The 16,936-nt window shown below is 40.3% G+C and overlaps 1 protein-coding gene across 1 annotated transcript in view; it reads left to right on the top strand.

Moving 5' to 3' along the window:
- The window catches only part of LOC133419068 (cytohesin-3-like), a 38,347-nt gene extending 22,164 nt beyond the window's left edge, over nucleotides 1-16,183 (top strand). The window contains exons 8-13 of the mRNA XM_061708085.1: nucleotides 3,208-3,356; nucleotides 3,498-3,609; nucleotides 9,613-9,689; nucleotides 12,250-12,321; nucleotides 12,429-12,583; nucleotides 14,743-16,183. Of these exons, the coding sequence (XP_061564069.1) occupies nucleotides 3,208-3,356; nucleotides 3,498-3,609; nucleotides 9,613-9,689; nucleotides 12,250-12,321; nucleotides 12,429-12,583; nucleotides 14,743-14,815 (638 nt within the window). The 3' untranslated portion in view covers nucleotides 14,816-16,183. The remainder of the gene's footprint in view (nucleotides 1-3,207; nucleotides 3,357-3,497; nucleotides 3,610-9,612; nucleotides 9,690-12,249; nucleotides 12,322-12,428; nucleotides 12,584-14,742) is intronic.
- The last annotated feature ends 753 nt before the right edge of the window (nucleotides 16,184-16,936 follow it).

The following is a 16,936-nucleotide window of genomic DNA, read 5'->3' as shown; positions in this document are numbered from 1 at the left end:
CCTCCAGAGTTATATACCAATGTAATTGGGCTGTTACTATTTTTAGGGATAGAAAAGGCAAATGTATTTTTAAAGCACATTTCACACGACGAGCATGGACTCAATGTGCTCAAATACATAAACAAACAAACAAACAAAATTACAGGTTTACAATAACAGAAACAGACAAAAGGATGTCAAGAGAAAAACAACAATAACAACAATAATTCCATTAAAACAAAAATGCTATCACAAAGGTAAGTTTTTAGTTTGCTTTTGAAAGAGAGCACTGTTGGAGCAGATCTTAGTTCCTGCGGCGAGGAATTCCAGAGAGTGTAGTAGTGACTGAAAGCTCCATGATCAGATCTAGTGTAAATTCTAGGTATGATGAGGAGACTCTTATTTGATGATCTAAGGGATATGTCCGGTATGTATTCAGTCAGCATGTCAACCATGTAGGAGGGAGCTAAGCCATTCATAGATTTAAAGATAGTAAGAAGTACTTTAAAATCTACTCTTTGTTTAACAGGGAGCCAGTGAAGAGAGGATAAAACAGGAGTGATGTGTTCATACCTACTGGTTTTTGTTAGAATTCTGGCTGCAGCATTTTGAATAAGCTGGAGTTTATGTAACACTTGCTTTGTTAGTCCTGCAGATCATAATTTGTTGGGGTTTTTTTTTCTTCCAAAAGATCTAATATTTGTGTATTCCCCCTGAAAATTGAAATGCACCAACTCTTTAAGCTGTAAGTAGGCTTGGCTGAGGCTTGTTGTGTTTTCTATATTCATATCAGCAAAGTGTGCAATCCAATATGTCATTATTGACTAGCAGCCTACTCTCATGTACCAACAGAAACACTGCCCAAGGGTCCCTTATACTTATAGGATGTGTGATACATGGCCTGTTTTTTTTTTTATGCGTTTCAATCATTAAGCCAAAAGAGTTACTGTAACTAAAGCTCAGTGTGGATTAACCGGATTAAAATAACCTCGGATTCCAGTTGGCTTCAGCTACACAGTAAAAAACCAGCAACAAACAAGGGTCATCCATTATTCAGGAGGAGTCGCAGTCGCCCTGAGTGATACATGGTCTTGTGATAAACACAGCCTGCAGGTACATCTGTCAGTGAATAATTAAAGAGGCGTTGGAGAAATCATCCTTTAGCATGCAGTGCTGCTGCAGGTGTATGTGGTCACAGAGAAGTGACAGATTCTGGTGTGCTCCAGGTTGAAAGATGCTGAGCAGCTATGGTAAAATGTAAAATGCACGATCATTGAGGTACTCAAATGTTGATATACTTGCTTTTTTGTGCATATTCACTTGAAAAACAGTTTGCAGTTGAATGAGTTAAGCATGCACATTATGTCAGTGGTCCCATCTGCACATAGATAGACATGCATATTCATGTACACGTGTGTGTACAGTCACCGTGGGTGCAGGGCAGAGATTCAGCTCGAGGTTTTGTCTGCGTGTGTCGGCAATCACGCACTGAGCCTACGAAACCACGACACTCATCAGTAATTTCTTCTTTTTTTTGGCTATGGTGACATTCCTCTTGCTCCAGGACCTCGGTCTCCACAGTACTGTACGGTGCACAAAGCTCCTCTTTTTGACAGAGGAGCAGACAAACAATAGGCTGCCCATGACCAAAGTATGTTTTAACACACTCAGCTGGTGTTTCCCTGGAAAATACATGAAATAAAAAAAGTGCAGCAAATGAGAAATAGTTGTAAAAACACTCAAAAATACATAGCTTTGGATGAGACCTTTACCTGTGTCTGAGACAGAGGCCCACAACCCACAAAAAATGGTACCATGACCCACTTTTGTGTTCTGACCCACCAGATGAGAATCAGTGGTAAATAGCAGAGTATACTGCTATATGCTGATGACACCGTGTTATATGCTCTGAGAAAATCTTACATTTCATATATGAAGTAAATGTATTCTATCTTTCCATTGATCCATCGAGCAATCCATCCTTTATCTTACACGTATCTACAGTAATTCATGGGAGCAATAGTCTAAAGGAGGGATGCCCATACCTTCCTTTCCCCAGCTACGTTCTCCAGCTCCTCTGGGTCAACACTAAGGCGTTACTATCAACTAACCAAAAATGTAATCTCTCCTGTGTTTCAAAGATCTACCTTGAGGCTTTGGTCCCTGGTTGGACGTGCCTGAAACACTTCCAAAGCCAGTTGACCTGTTGGCACTAGGGATGGGCGATATGGACTAAAAAATGTATCACGATAATTTCTGGCATTTATCCCGATAACGATGAAAATGGCGATAAAAGAAATACCAATTCAAGTCCACCTTTTTAACTATAAATCTATCTCGCTCTCAGATCTGCCATGTTTGTTACACAAAAACGTCATCAATGGGAATTTATCCTTTCTTTCTTTCTTTCTTTCTTTCTTTCTTTCTTTCTTTCTTTCTTTCTTTCTTTCTTTCTTTCTTTCTTTCTTTCTTTCTTTCTTTCTTTCTTTCTTTCTTTCTTTCTTTCTTTCTTTCTTTCTTTCTTTCAGGCTCATTTCCTTCCTTCCTTCCTTCCTTCCTTCCTTCCTTCCTTCCTTCCTTCCTTCCTTCCTTCCTTCCTTCCTTCCTTCCTCTTTTCTCGCTTCCTTCCTCCTTTCCTTCCTTCCTTCCTTCCTTCCTTCCTTCCTTCCTTCCTTCCTTCCTTCCTCCCTCCCTTCCTTCCTTCCTTCCTTCCTTCCTTCCTTCCTTCCTTCCTTCCTTCCTTCCTTCACGTACGTTGTGCGTGGATTTAACTCAGAACTGTAAATCAGACTTTACACAAAAACGTCATAAATGGGAATTTATTGCTTTTTTATCGCGAGATGACAAATTCTTATCGTGGGACATTTTTTTGACGGTATATCGTGAACGGTAAAATATCGCCCATTCCTAGTTGGCACCCCTAAAAAGATGCCCAAACCATCTCAATGTGAAGGAGCAGTGACTCTACCCCGAGTCCCGCCCAGCTGACTGAACTTCTCACTCTATCTTCAAGGGAGAGTCCAGCTACGTTTCACCTGCCAATTTCCCTTTCCATTTTTCCATCACTCGCAAGCAACCCAAAACTCACTCTCGGTACATGGAGTAGTATGAAATGAATATTTATGGATCCTTTTTATCTTGCATTTTGATGGGCAGCTTATTTGTTATAATTTTTTTCATATTACAATAGTTTGGTAAACTACATTCGATATTTCTCTCTTGTTGCAGATACTTGCTATGTTCTGTCATTCGCTATCATTATGCTGAACACCAGTCTGCATAACCCTAATGTCAGAGACAAGCCCCCTGTGGAGCGGTTTATCTCCATGAACAGAGGCATCAATGAAGGAGGGGATCTGCCAGAGGAGCTTCTCAGGGTGAGGATTTGTCTGCGATGAGTGTTTGTGTGTGTGATGATTAATTATCAGTAAAGCCTCCGTCACACATACTCCACATAAATGAGGCACGTCTTCCCCTATTTCCCAGTTTGATTAATAGTTTCTTTTCCCTGTCTGCAGAACCTTTATGACAGCATCAAAAATGAGCCCTTCAAGATCCCAGAGGACGACGGGAACGATCTGACGCACACATTCTTCAATCCCGACAGGGAGGGCTGGCTCTTAAAGCTCGGTAGGTGCATTCAGAGCCGCAAATGTTGCTTTGACTGTGTTGAGCCTCGACATCCTTCTTCATAAAAGTGTTTTTCATTTTCATGCTGAACTAAATCTGTGTGTGTTTGTCTGTTGATGGGCCTTCAGAGGGCCATGATGGAGGTTGATGGCTCCTGGGCAACAGTGTCTGATGATAAACCGCTGCCAAATTAAGACTAGTGTTACTGTCTGTGTCATTATGGTTCATTTTTACTAACGTGAAATGATGCAGTGGTGTATCAGTGGACGCTTCGTGAACTTCAACTATAAGATATTTAGGCGTGTTTTCTGAGAAGTAAAGGCCTGGGTACAGCATCCACCTTTAGACCACGCTGCATCTGCAGGATTTTGTGCTTCATACACAAAATATGATATGGTTTTCAGTTTCAACTCAAGTTATAACCTTATATACACTCATCATGCACATAAATCTCACTGTACTGTAGGACTTTTGATTTTTTTTAATCTAACAGAACAAATCCATGTAATGCAAGATTGAGAGAAAAAAAACTATTCAGTGCAAAGATTTTTATTCTAAAAAGACAGCACAAATGACTCTTTTCATGTTAAGAGATCAGTCTTAATTTCATTTGAGGGCACACTGTAAACATAACACACTTAATATTTGATGTAATTCAATGACACTTAGCAAGTGAAACCTTGACCAGACACTTTCAGCAGCCACCAACAAGCTTCTGGCAGAATTCAGGTTGGATATTTGTCAACTTTTCTCTGAGAATGAGTAGATATCAGTTACTTTATTGCTTTATTCATTGTCCACATCTTTGTCCGGTTGACAGTTTGAGATTATGTTGGTGAATACCAAGCTAGTACTCCTCCTTATTATTACATTTACTGTGTTCAATTCTGCTTGCACCAAAATGCCCCCCACAGCATGATGCTACCACCACCATGCTTAACAGTTGGAAAAGTGTTTTGGTAGTTAAGTGTCTCACCTCTAGCATTTTAAACATTGCAGACTAAGAAATTAGTCCATTAATCTTACCTTCTCAAGGTTTTTTTTGCTTTCTTTTGTCTACGTCTATTTAGTATGCATTAGTTGTTCTTGGTTGGTTTCCTTTAAGAAGAAGGCCACAACTGCCTGTTATGAGTCCGTATCACTAACAGTAAGCTAACAAGATCTAAAAATCCTTTAAAAGACCACAGATACATATGCAAATATCCACATTTGTCTCGGGGCATCGCTGTGTCTTAGGATGGCTGGACACTCGCTTTAGTTTGTTGAATTCAAACAGTGACGTCAGTGCTAATGTTCAGCACATGATTCCTGGCCTGGCCCACCTCCATCATGGTTGCTAGTAGATTTGTGATACAAGTTTCATTCTTTGTTCATCTTCTTGTGACCTCTCCTCTTCATTTTTTCTAAACCTTAACTACAATTTTCAGCTTCTCTCTCTCCACCACTCCTGTCATGCTGGTCTTTGTGCTCAATCTTTCTCAAATACTTTTTCTTCCCTCCCTCCCTTTCTCTCTCTCTTTCTCCTTTTGTTATGCACTTTCATTTTGTTCTGTGACGGCTGTTCCCTCTTAAATCTATGAATTAGGAGGTAGGTAACCCCTCGTCCTCCTCCATCCTCCCCATTCATCTCAGAGTGCCTTTGTGCTGACATTGGCTGCCATTATCTTCTCGGTGCACCGGGCCCCCTGAATATGCGAGACACTTCATGTAATTGACTTGTTGTATCAGAGCTGCAAAAGGACAAGCATGTTCATTAACTGTCAGGTGATGGGTTATCTCATTCACAAGGCAGGGTGAGTTGGAGGCCATTGATCTGCATGGGGATTTGCAGAGCCGCTGTAGTCATTTTGCTAAATAAGATATAAAATCCTCCTCACACTAGTGTAGAGGATATGAATCCTTTCAGGGAATATTTCTGCAAGTCATCAAAAAAGCGTGTTCTGGAAAATATGGTTGTTTTTGAATCAGAATCGATTAAAACAAAACTAATTTAAAAAAAACTAACCAAATTACTCAAAACAGAGCTCATACCTGCTTTTCTGAATCTTTAAGTTTAGCCTTTAACACAAGTGATGCTTTTTTCCCCCTCATATATTCCCAGAGAAAAACATCTATGAGTTAGTTGTAGCAGTGGCCTCGTGCTCTGTACCACCAGAAACTGCCCTGAACGTCACACAGCTCTTTTGTGCAGTAGCACAGCCGTGCCTGAGCTTCAGTGAATGTGCCGCTTGGATCTGCACTGTGGGAATGCACACCTACTGCTGCGTTGCTGGTCATGCAGTGAAATAAAGAAGACCCTTGCCCCTTTTTATTTGTCTTTCTGTGTTCCCATCCTATGGGCCGTAATACCTCTCACTGCTCCGTCACGGATCCCTTGCTTTTCCTGTTTTGCTTGCAGTCACACCAACTACCCTAGCCAGGTCATTTTGTCACATTAGAAAGTTCTCCTTTTATTTCTACTCTCCATCAGAGAAGATTTCTTGGCATTTTAGTAAAGCACTCTGCTGCATCAGAATATTTAGTAATAACAGTTCTACTGTGTTGTTATGCCCTGACTGAGACCGCTGTTGTGACTGAATCATCATCATCATCAAACTCGGACACCAGATCAAAAAATGTTTTGTAGACAGTTTTGAGTATATTTCATAAGGTAGCGGGGTCATAAACACCTCTGCTGATCGGCCCCGTTTACACGGGGCAAAAACGGAGGCGTTTTCATGCATTTTGGCCGTTCGTTTACACGAAAACGGAGCTCAAAGTCACCAGAAACGATCATTTCTGAAAACTCCGGCCAAAGTGGAGATTTTCAAAAACTCCGTTTTCACGTTTGCGTCTAAACAGAGGAAAACGGAGGAAAACGGCGGAAAACAGAGGAAAACGGAGATTTAAGCTTCAGAACGTCACATTATGCACCAGAAACTCACCAGCGTCATGTGTGCGACCTGTGTTTACAATAAGTTTGGCCACTGTCAATATTTTCTTGTATTTTACCTGTTTTATATTCTAAAGTCACACTTAAAAGTAACTCCACTTCTCTGTCACTCCAACCGAAAGACGTTCCGTCTTGGAAGTAAAGCCTGAATTATGGTTCCGCGTTAAATCGACGTAGAGCCTACGGCGTAGGGTACGCGGCGATGCGCGCCGTACGGTGTGCGTCGCCGCGTACCCTACGCCGTAGGCTCTGCGTTGGCGTAACGCAGAACCATAAATCAGCCTTAACTGGAAGTTACACGTGTCATTTGTTGATGTTTTTTCCAGGATTCTGATTGGCTGGCATGACGTTAACATCGTTTTCATGCGGCTCCGTGTAAATGAGGATATTTTTGAAAACGTAGAGGGGAAAATATCCGTTTTTGTAAATACCCGGCTACGTGTAAACGTGGCCTCACTCAAGTACTCTTTTGATATCAGGTGTTCACTTTATTTAAATGATCTGCATTTATATAGAGCTTTTGAATATAGGCTACCATGGTCCCAACTGAGGACACTGGGGGACAACAGGGGGTTTGTGTTTTCTCTAAGGACAATATGACTCACAGCGAGGCTGCAGATGGACTGGGAATGGTCTGGCTGCAGACTGTCAGGAAGTGCAGCTCCACTCTAGACTGGAAACAAGTGACATCCACTGAGCACCGTGCCCTGATTTGTTCCCTAAACCTTAGCACTTTGAGTGAGGAGGCTCCACTTCTCTGCAGTCTTTTGGATGGAACTACTTATTTTCCAATATGTGGCTCACCAGTGTCATGCCTGAACCACACCCACTTCTTTTTGTAATAATGAGCTTTTTTTTTTTAAATCCTCAAGGCTGGAAATTTATTAGTTCAACACATGATTTTTACGAGCATTGGATTAGAGACTTTATTTCCTCAGGAAGTATGGTCATATGTTTGCAGACGCAGGAACAATGCCACCAGACTGTTTTATCTGCCACAGATGTTGTTCTGGTTCTCCATTTAACATTTTTTCAATTCTTTAACTACAGTTGTTGAATGATGAGTGTCTCTTACTGCGCAGTTTGTGATGCAGTACTCGTGCATCCACTTGTTCGTCTCTATGTGGAGATAGAAAGTGTCAATGGAGTGCGCTATTGTAATAGAAACCCTAAAGTCAGCGGTTTGGAGAGAGTTTCCGATGGTGGTCAGCCATACCCACTGGCTTTGCTTGGTTCTGGCTACACTCCCATTTATACCCATTTCCGCTGGTACAGAACATACCGAGCCAACCCAAATGGGATGGGGTTTGGGCTTATACAGGAGTATCCAAGAGCAATCAAATGGATTTGTTTATGCTTCGCTCCTCTGTTTGGTTGTACGCCTGTTCAATGGCATCTAGAAGCAGTTTCTTCTGTGTGTGTTGGTACCATCCCCAAGAAATCCAGATTCCAGACTATTCCCTACAACACATAATCACTTGTCTGTGTTACAACAATATACAGTAACTGTGTGCAACAGCAAAGTCTGTTGTGCTTCATCCTTTACAAAGACTTTTCATTATCCCTTGAATGTGCTATTATTTTGTACATATGCACATTTATTTTTGCCACCTTCAGAACATCTTCAGCTTTATGTGACATTTGTCAGCTTCCATGGGGAGGGAGGTTCGGATCAGTTGGAAACCACTTATATAAGAAAAAACAAAGCTTCACTGTCAATAGTTTTTTAGTAAATGAGACATTTTCCGTAATTCAGACTGTAGTACTCTTGTGATTTGATGGAAACTTTTTTTTTCAAAATTTTAACAATATAGAAAAATGATAAAATCTGCCTAATAAACCTTTTGTGCTCTTTAGTGTTTGAAATGCCCTTAAACAAAACACCTTAATTCTAAATCTAGAGTATAAACTTGTAAACTTGGCAAACTGTGAATTATTTAACATCTACACATTTCCACGAGCTCAGATAATAATAATAACCAACAAGATAAGTTACGATAACTTGAAACCTTCCTGAATTTAAATTTAAACAATGTTCCTAAACTGTAACAAGCTTAAGTCTAACTTTTCTCTCTTATGTTTTTTACTGTAATGCAATCTTTTTTTTATTCTTGTCTTCATTGTTCATGTTTTCATTGTGTAAAGCACCTTGAACTGCCTTGTTGCTGAAGTGTGCTGTACAAATAAACCCGCCTTGCCGCGATATACATAACAAATGCCACAGTTTGAGGATGACGTCAAACATATGGCTAAGGGGATTATAAACTCTCCAAACAGGCTGGTGAGTCGACTGAAGCTGAGTCAAACATGTATATTTTATCTACTCACAGTTTACTTGTGGGACTTCATGGAAGTAAAGCCGCATTAAATTGGCATTAGACTCTAGTTTTGATTGTAGCGTGAACATCTGGTTCACATCAACATGAAATCGATTGTATTAGTAACGGCAGCTTTGTGTACATTCAGCACAGTCAGCAAACACGTTATTATGGTGCACATGTTGCAGATTGTACAACTGATTATATAGTTAAATTGCGTCACTGATGGTGTAATTAACGGAATAATCCAATAATCTAGTTTTATCTGAAGACAGAGGCAGATGGATGGATTGTGCCTCTCGATTGTGTCCCTGAAGATCCTCAACTGTATTGTAAACAAAGATGGCCTTTAGTTTAGACAGTAATACACTTGAACTTGTTGGCATGCTTTGGAAGATATTTCTTTGGAAGACTTAAGGAAAAACAAATCCCATTCCTACTGGTCAGCACAATTGATATTCCTGTTACTTTAATTATCGCCTGCACGTGTGGTGTACGCTTCTGGGATTTCTCTTTGGAGGTACGGCAGGGTTCAACAGCCTTACCCCCCCCTAATGCCCGCTTCTTCTTCACTCGCCTGCAGGCTTGAGTCTGCAGGGATGTGGGGGGTGGGGGGGTGCTGGAGGCACATCCAACCTTGCAGTGCAGGGAGACGGTGATCAAAACCAGATGTGGCACGTGGACCTGGGGTCATGCACAAACGCTGACAACTCTTCAGCTTGAGCTCAAATGCTGTACGTGTTTTCCCAACAGGAGGCCGAGTGAAAACGTGGAAGAGAAGGTGGTTTATTCTGACCGACAACTGCCTCTACTACTTCGAATACACAACGGTGAGTTGGGGAGACTGTGTATATTGAGTGTCTGGAGAGGTGATTTTATACTTGTGAAAGCTAATTCCACACTCAGTGTTTCTTTTTTTTTTTACACTTTACACTCAAAAACAGATTTTAAAAGGGATCAGCACAGTATATTTGCAAATTTCAGTTTCAATTTTTCTTGCTGAAAGTTTTACAGGCTTGCAGGATTGATGCCACTCCAGCGCCCACACATGTTTTTTTTTCCCTTCCACCAGTTGCTTAGCAACTTAATGATTACTATAATTCATCAGCAAAAACATTTCCTGTGCAACAATTTGGTGCATAAAACCCCACATTTCTGTGACTTTGTCTTCATTTTCTTGTTAAACGCTTAGTATATACAGTATTTATTTTTTAAATGGAAAACTACTCAATCTAGATTGCATCTGTTATAAACCTGTTTTTGCATTTTCTGTTATGTAATATAGTAGTTTTGAAACACAGTACCTGTGTCCATGTTGAAGTATAAACAAAGGCTGCAGGGAAAGATTGTCTGTGTCAATCTTAAGCAAAGGGGAGACAATGTTTGTCACTCAGTCTTTCTATAATACATAACACACACACACACACATGCACGCACACAAAGACTGAGACACAGGTCTTTGTCCTGCAGGATTGCTTTTTAACAAGTGAAGCCGCTTTCACTGAAATGAGCCACACCCCAGCAATTAACAAGAGGCATCATAGGAAACATCTGCAAACTCAAACAGCAACACATCTGGCCCCTCTAAGCTCTGGCAACCTCCCCCTCCCTCGGAGACCCCACCACCAGGAATCCCTCAGTGCACACAAACTCCTGTTCCAGCACACACTGAGCCAGCTGTGAGCATCTGTCCCAGGGCATTTCCGCCCCCCTGCTGTGCACCTTCATTAGACAGAAGATGACAGGCAGGACAAAGGGCTGCTGCCCCCCCCCCCCCCCCCCCCCCCCCCCAACAACACTCACACACCCCTCACATCTCGCCACTACAGACACAATAACAGCCAGGGGAGAGTGAATGGATGGAGCGTGTAGGCTTACATCTCCCTCAGGTGTTCCACCAAACATGACCTGGATGAATAAAAGCCTCCGGTGGGATTCAAACACACCCGAGATGCTGCAGGGTTTCATGTGAAATAAAAGAGGAACACGCTGTGGAAGCAGAAGATGCTGCAGCAGAAATTGTTGCTGGATCAGGATGTTGTAACTTGTAATTCTTATAATTGTGGACTGAGGTTGCTTTAATCGAAAACCCTAGCATTGATGAAGAGGAGGTGCCGGGGAAGCTGGGACCTCTGTGGTGCTGAACATGTACTTCACCTGTAATCTGAGCCAAGTGCAACTGCACACCACACAATTAACATTTAAGAATCGTCACTGGAGATGAGCCAGTTTGACCAAATGATACTGCTTGATGAAAATAAGCTAAATACAATGTAATTTATTCTTTGAATATGAATAAAAAGAATTCTTCTTTTTTTATTTTATGACCTAATCCACCCAAAAAAAAACTTTATTTGTCCTATTATTATTTCTTGCTTCTGAAGTAAATCTACAACCTCTGGATAATCTGACAGAATCTTGTCACGTCTTGACATTTTGTGAAATATCAGGAAGAGATCAGGGGGAGTTGGAGAAAAGAAAAAAGGAAAAGAAAAGGAAAAATAAAGATAACAGTGTAGAAATAGATTATTTTAAGTCTCTTTATAGTCCCATATTTGCTGTTTACTCATTCATTTAAGCGCTCCTCAGTGCAGATTAGGGGTGGGTATTGGGAAGGACCTCACGATACGATACGCATCACGATACTTGAGCCACGATACGATACACATTGCGATATCCCGATTATGCAATATCCCGATTATTATATTCTACATAGTTCACCGAAAAATTTAAAAATGCATTACACATCTTAAAATCCAAGTTGTATATATGTACATCAGATGATAGTGATGGATCTTAATATCCGAGTTGCACGTTCATCAGATTATAGTGACAATTCATGGGACAAACTGAGTCAAAACAATGTTTTATTATAACTATACAAGCTAAAGTTACAACATATTTGTATATGTTTTTCATATTATTTACATCATATGAAATTAACATTAAATTTAGTATGAGGTTGCTTTAATTATGTGGCAAATGATAATAAACACAAGAAAGATGGGTACTAAAACCAAGGACAGGCACAGTGATCAGTCAGTATAGATATAAATCCATAAATAAATAAACCTCTGTCCATTATTTTTCATTTTTTAAGGACAGGCAATTGTGTTATATAAAAAATAAATTATAAAATGAAATAAAACCTGAGCTCAATGCAGGGCCCTCCCAGGGTTGGTAGAGAGTGGCAATGCCCAGGACTGTCACTTAGGTAGGAGCACTGGGTGATATAATGGGAAAAAAATCGGGGCTAAAAAAATATTTAAAAAAAAAAAAAAAAAAGTGCAGATGCAGTAATGGATCATGATTGTTGCAGATGCAGGCTCTGATGAATTTGTGATTTCTTAAAACTAACGACTGTTCTTTTGTTTTTCTTTGTGATTTCAGGATAAAGAGCCTCGTGGGATTATTCCTCTAGAAAACCTCAGTATCAGAGAGGTGGACGAGCCGCGAAAACCCGTAAGGACCACATTTATGAAAGCTCTGCCGTCCCTTTAAGGATTTCTTGTTTGAAACAAATTGCTGTACCTGTTTTCTGTTGACCATTGTTCATCGCGTCCCCCCAGAACTGCTTCGAGCTCTACAACCCCAACCACAAGGGTCAGGTCATTAAGGCATGCAAGACGGAGGCGGACGGGCGGGTCGTCGAGGGCAACCACGTCGTGTACAGAATATCAGCCCCAACTCCCGAGGAGAAGGAGGAGTGGATCAAATCCATCAAGTAAGAGATGCCGTGTTAGCGAGGATCCATTTACACTTGGAGGGCACTTAGCCAACGCCTGCCTGCTCCCATGTGGGACTTTCTCATGTCTGACCTTGACAGTGTGTGAAACCAACACACACATACACACAGCTGTGAGTGTAATCGTAGATGTACACGCACAACCTGGTGACTCCGTTTCTCACACTTCCGTGCAGATAACTCCACTGCTCGCTGGATAAGGTCACTTCCCTGATTAGAGCTCAAAAAGCAAAGAGAAACACACACACATTCAAAGAAACGCAACACTCGTCAGGGTTAATGCGTCGTTGAACTGCTGAAAGTGTTTGCATTTACACTTTACATCCAACAGGAAGAGTTAAGATGCCGCTGTAACTAGGACTCGGTGAGTTATCGATCAGCTCGCTGGTTATCATCCACTCCGCTGCAGCTTTACTGGCAAATACTATCAAAAATCAGCACCCAGAATCCTATTACTCACCCCACCCCATGCTCTAATGATGTTCATAAAGCCTCTTAGCATTGACAAATGTGTGTCTGTCAAGTGCAAGCGCTGTGATTTCCTGAAACCTTACCAGGGCGGGGCTGCTTCATGGGCGGAGGAGAGATGCTCATTTTTCTTCATTTGGAAGGCTCACAGTCAGCGGGCCTTGAAACGATGCGTTGTATCCACTTATCGCATCCTTGGACATGTACAAACGATGCACACACCTTTTTCTTGAGAGGCTATCTCCGATATGGTAAAGGGGAAAGATTTTTGTCTGATCTAGTTTTGATCATATGCTACTGCGCAGTTGTGGGTGAGTTGTCTCATCCTTATCTGGGTTTACCCCACCTCTCATCTAAGACCCTCAGCATGATGGAAAATAGATGAAATAATAAGTGATGGCTGTTCTAGTGGTGTCAGAGCTTATTGATCCAGTTTCACAAGGAAAATTTGTTACTGGGGATATTTTCCACTTTCTGGCTCTAGGTAATAATCAGTTTGTTTGCTGCTTTAAACGTCTAAGATCTATTTAAAACAGTCGACCAAGATTCATCCATATCATCAAATCAGGGCTTGTCAGTCTTTCTCCAACCCTGCTGCTGATAACTAAAGCCCTTTTTAAACGCTCTTTTGCAATAAACCTTATTTTATTCTAAGTTGCTGAGCCCTTTTGCTCTAAAGCTACAGTCCTGAAGTCAGCAGGACAGAGATGTTCTGCCCCAATGACACTCTCCGCCTGACTGGACTGGTGAGGTGGCAGACTGTCCTGCCGTCAGCAGTTTTCACACTCCCGTACAAATGCGCACACACACGCCGTCCCACCTGACTCATGCACGGGGCCGTTGTGTTTCCTATTCTGTGCACATACACAGAGAACGCCTCAGCGCCGGAAAATGTGTGCTGGAAAACCAGCTAAGTACTGTTTAAGTAAGCTATGTATTTTTCCTCAACTTCTGGGAGCAACACTGATGATACGTCAGGGTAGGAAGCCATCTGTCTTCTGAAGACGTGAAGCTGGATGAACACAACACAAAAAGTAGCTGTAATGGTTCAGACAGCATCAGATTTGTACCGTAGTTAAAGAGATTTCTATGCTTATAAGCTCAAAGATCATTCCCACAAATATATTCCCTGTCAAGTAGGAAGCTGACAGTAACTAAAAAGGCAAAAGTTGCCGTATACTCACCTCCCAACATAGTGACGAGCAATCTTATCAGCTGAAAAACAAAATATAGAGCTTAAGACCAAAACAGATTGAAGAGTAAATATTAACTTTTCTTTCAAAAGCTAAAACTCAACACTGAATAAATGCAAATGTTGTGAATGTATCTTAAAGCCCAGACTACTAGTTAGAGACATCTAGTGGTGACATTGAGAATTGCACTTAAATGACCTGACTCACCCAATACATTTTCTAACTACATGAATGACCACATACAGTATAGTGATACTTCCAGAGCAAAGCAATACTTTCGTGAAGAACTGGTTTAAAAAGGGGAATTAATTTACCATAAATGTCTGGTTTTTGCTGTTGGTGACTCAGAATTGAAGCATCTCTTAAGACCGGATGCATTTTTGTTGACTGTTGAAATGCAGGTTTCTCAGTGAGCATTTATTGTGAGCTTTTAAACAGAATCCTTAATCCGTCCCTTCCTGTCCTCTTCCTCTACAGAGCGAGCATCAGCAGGGATCCTTTCTACGACATGCTGGCCACCAGGAAGAGGAGGATAGCCAACAAGAAATGATGACCAGACATCTTCTTGCTACTTCAGGCAGCAGCACTTCAATGACTGGGAATCCATGCGTGTGTGCGTGTTATGGGAGCCACAATCTCCCATTTATTGTTTCATGGCTGGAGGAGAAACAGTAAATGAAAGAGGAATACTATGGATCATCTACATTTCTGTCAAGACTGTCTTCACCTCAATATGTGAATGTGGGGATTTTATTTAGTTTGGCAAAGACTTGGAATATTGATATTAAAGGGAGAGGAGAGAACTGTGAATTCAATCTTCACCAATGGGATAAAAATGAAGAACACTATGAGACAAGTCAGCCATGACTATTATCGTGGGATTTCTTTTTTTTAATACTAATGAAGAGATTGCCCTCTGCTGGACACATACGGAATGAAATCTACTGCACTATAATTTGAAACCTCAACATCCATCATTATATCCTGCAGCGTTCCTGTCATCTAGGTCATTGCCAGCAAGACTCCCAGATGCCATCGTAATACTTTTACCTCTATCAACAACTGCCAACGCCAACAATATTTTGTAGCAACTAACTTCTGAATGCCTCAAGTTTATCAATCAGCTGGTCTGATTGATAACCCCTCAAGTGACTGAATCTTTATATGCAAATATTCTGATTTATCCTAGAAAATTCAACTCGTGCTTAATTTACAGTCCGCACAAGTATTTCATCTTTGAAGGAAAAGAAATGGAAACAGGTTTGAGGAAATATTCAGTGTATGCGATAGTGTAGTAACACATTTTAAATGACCATGGGTTTTAAAAAGCTATAGTTAATCAAATATTAATTCTGAAAAATGTAATCTGAAATTATTTTATGCATTGAAGATCCACCTTTGCGATCAAGTTATTTTCCGTTGGATTTATTTTTTCTTTAATGTTTCACAGAAGAGGCAGCCCCACATCTTACAGTTAGCATGTATAGAATTTAATGTACAGACCGTTTTGTTTTGATTGATTTTGTGTGTTCATGTGACATGTAAATCTTGACTGTAGCTTTTACCCGTTCACCTTTTTAGTTTGCCATCTGACAGATGATAATAACTTGTGCAGCTCGTGGTGGAGCAGTGAAAAACGGTTATAACTGAGGAAATTATACATGATACAAGAAAAAAAAAAAGATACTGGACTTTTCAAAAGTCCACTAACGTGTGTGAAAGTTGACTGGAACTTACCCAGCCTAAAGCCAAAACTGAATTTAGTGGGTGCAGAAGTTTAATCTTTGATTATTTTCTTTCTCTTTTTCTTAAAGATGAGACAACTTCTGAATACTTTGATGTACAATCTGAATAAAAATTCATGCTGATAATACACAACAGTTTGCGTGTTCACGTGAATTGAAGTGCTCGACTCACCAAACTGACCAGATCTTTGGTTATTTCTAAAAAAATCAAAAACAATATTAAGAGTAAAATGCGAGTTGGACAACCTCGCTAACCCAAGCAGTTGAAACCGTGTTTTTATCAAAACTGGAATATATTGGAGTACAGTTAGTAGTGATCTATTATATAACTTAATTACCAAAGAAAGTTTATCCAATAAGAGGCTTGAATACAATGAATTCTATATAATACAAAAGGCCAAAACAAAAAAAAGCCTCAACGTCTCAATAAGCGTTGTTCGTTCATTCATTTCGACACAGCGTGTAAACAAAGTACAACCAAGAACAAATTACAATTTTTGACATTAACAAATGTATTTTAAGGCATTTACCTTATACAATGTATAAATTCAGACATGCTAAACTAAAAAGGTATAACAGCAGTTTTTCCAACTTCTTATTAAAGTTGAAAAAGAAAAAAGAAAATCCCCCAAAACATTACCCATAACTCACTTTTGTCCAGAGAATATGGTCAAAAATCAACACAAATTCTTCTAAAAACAAAAGCAAAACATGAAAATCCTGATACAGGATTTTTACATAGAAAAAAACAACTGATAATACAGTTCAAAATCAAATTCACAGTATTTTTATGATGCTAGAAGACTGTAATTTTCTTTAAAAAAGCTAACACAGATGGTCCACAGCCATGATTAGAAAAAAAAAAAAAAAGAAATCCGATGCTTCTGTTTCTGAATGCTTAAAGAGAAACAGACAAGAGACAAATG

Source organism: Cololabis saira, chromosome 19, assembly GCF_033807715.1.
Source record: "Cololabis saira isolate AMF1-May2022 chromosome 19, fColSai1.1, whole genome shotgun sequence".
Classification (NCBI taxonomy): Eukaryota; Metazoa; Chordata; class Actinopteri; order Beloniformes; family Belonidae; genus Cololabis; species Cololabis saira.
This window is presented reverse-complemented; position numbering and strand designations above follow the sequence as displayed.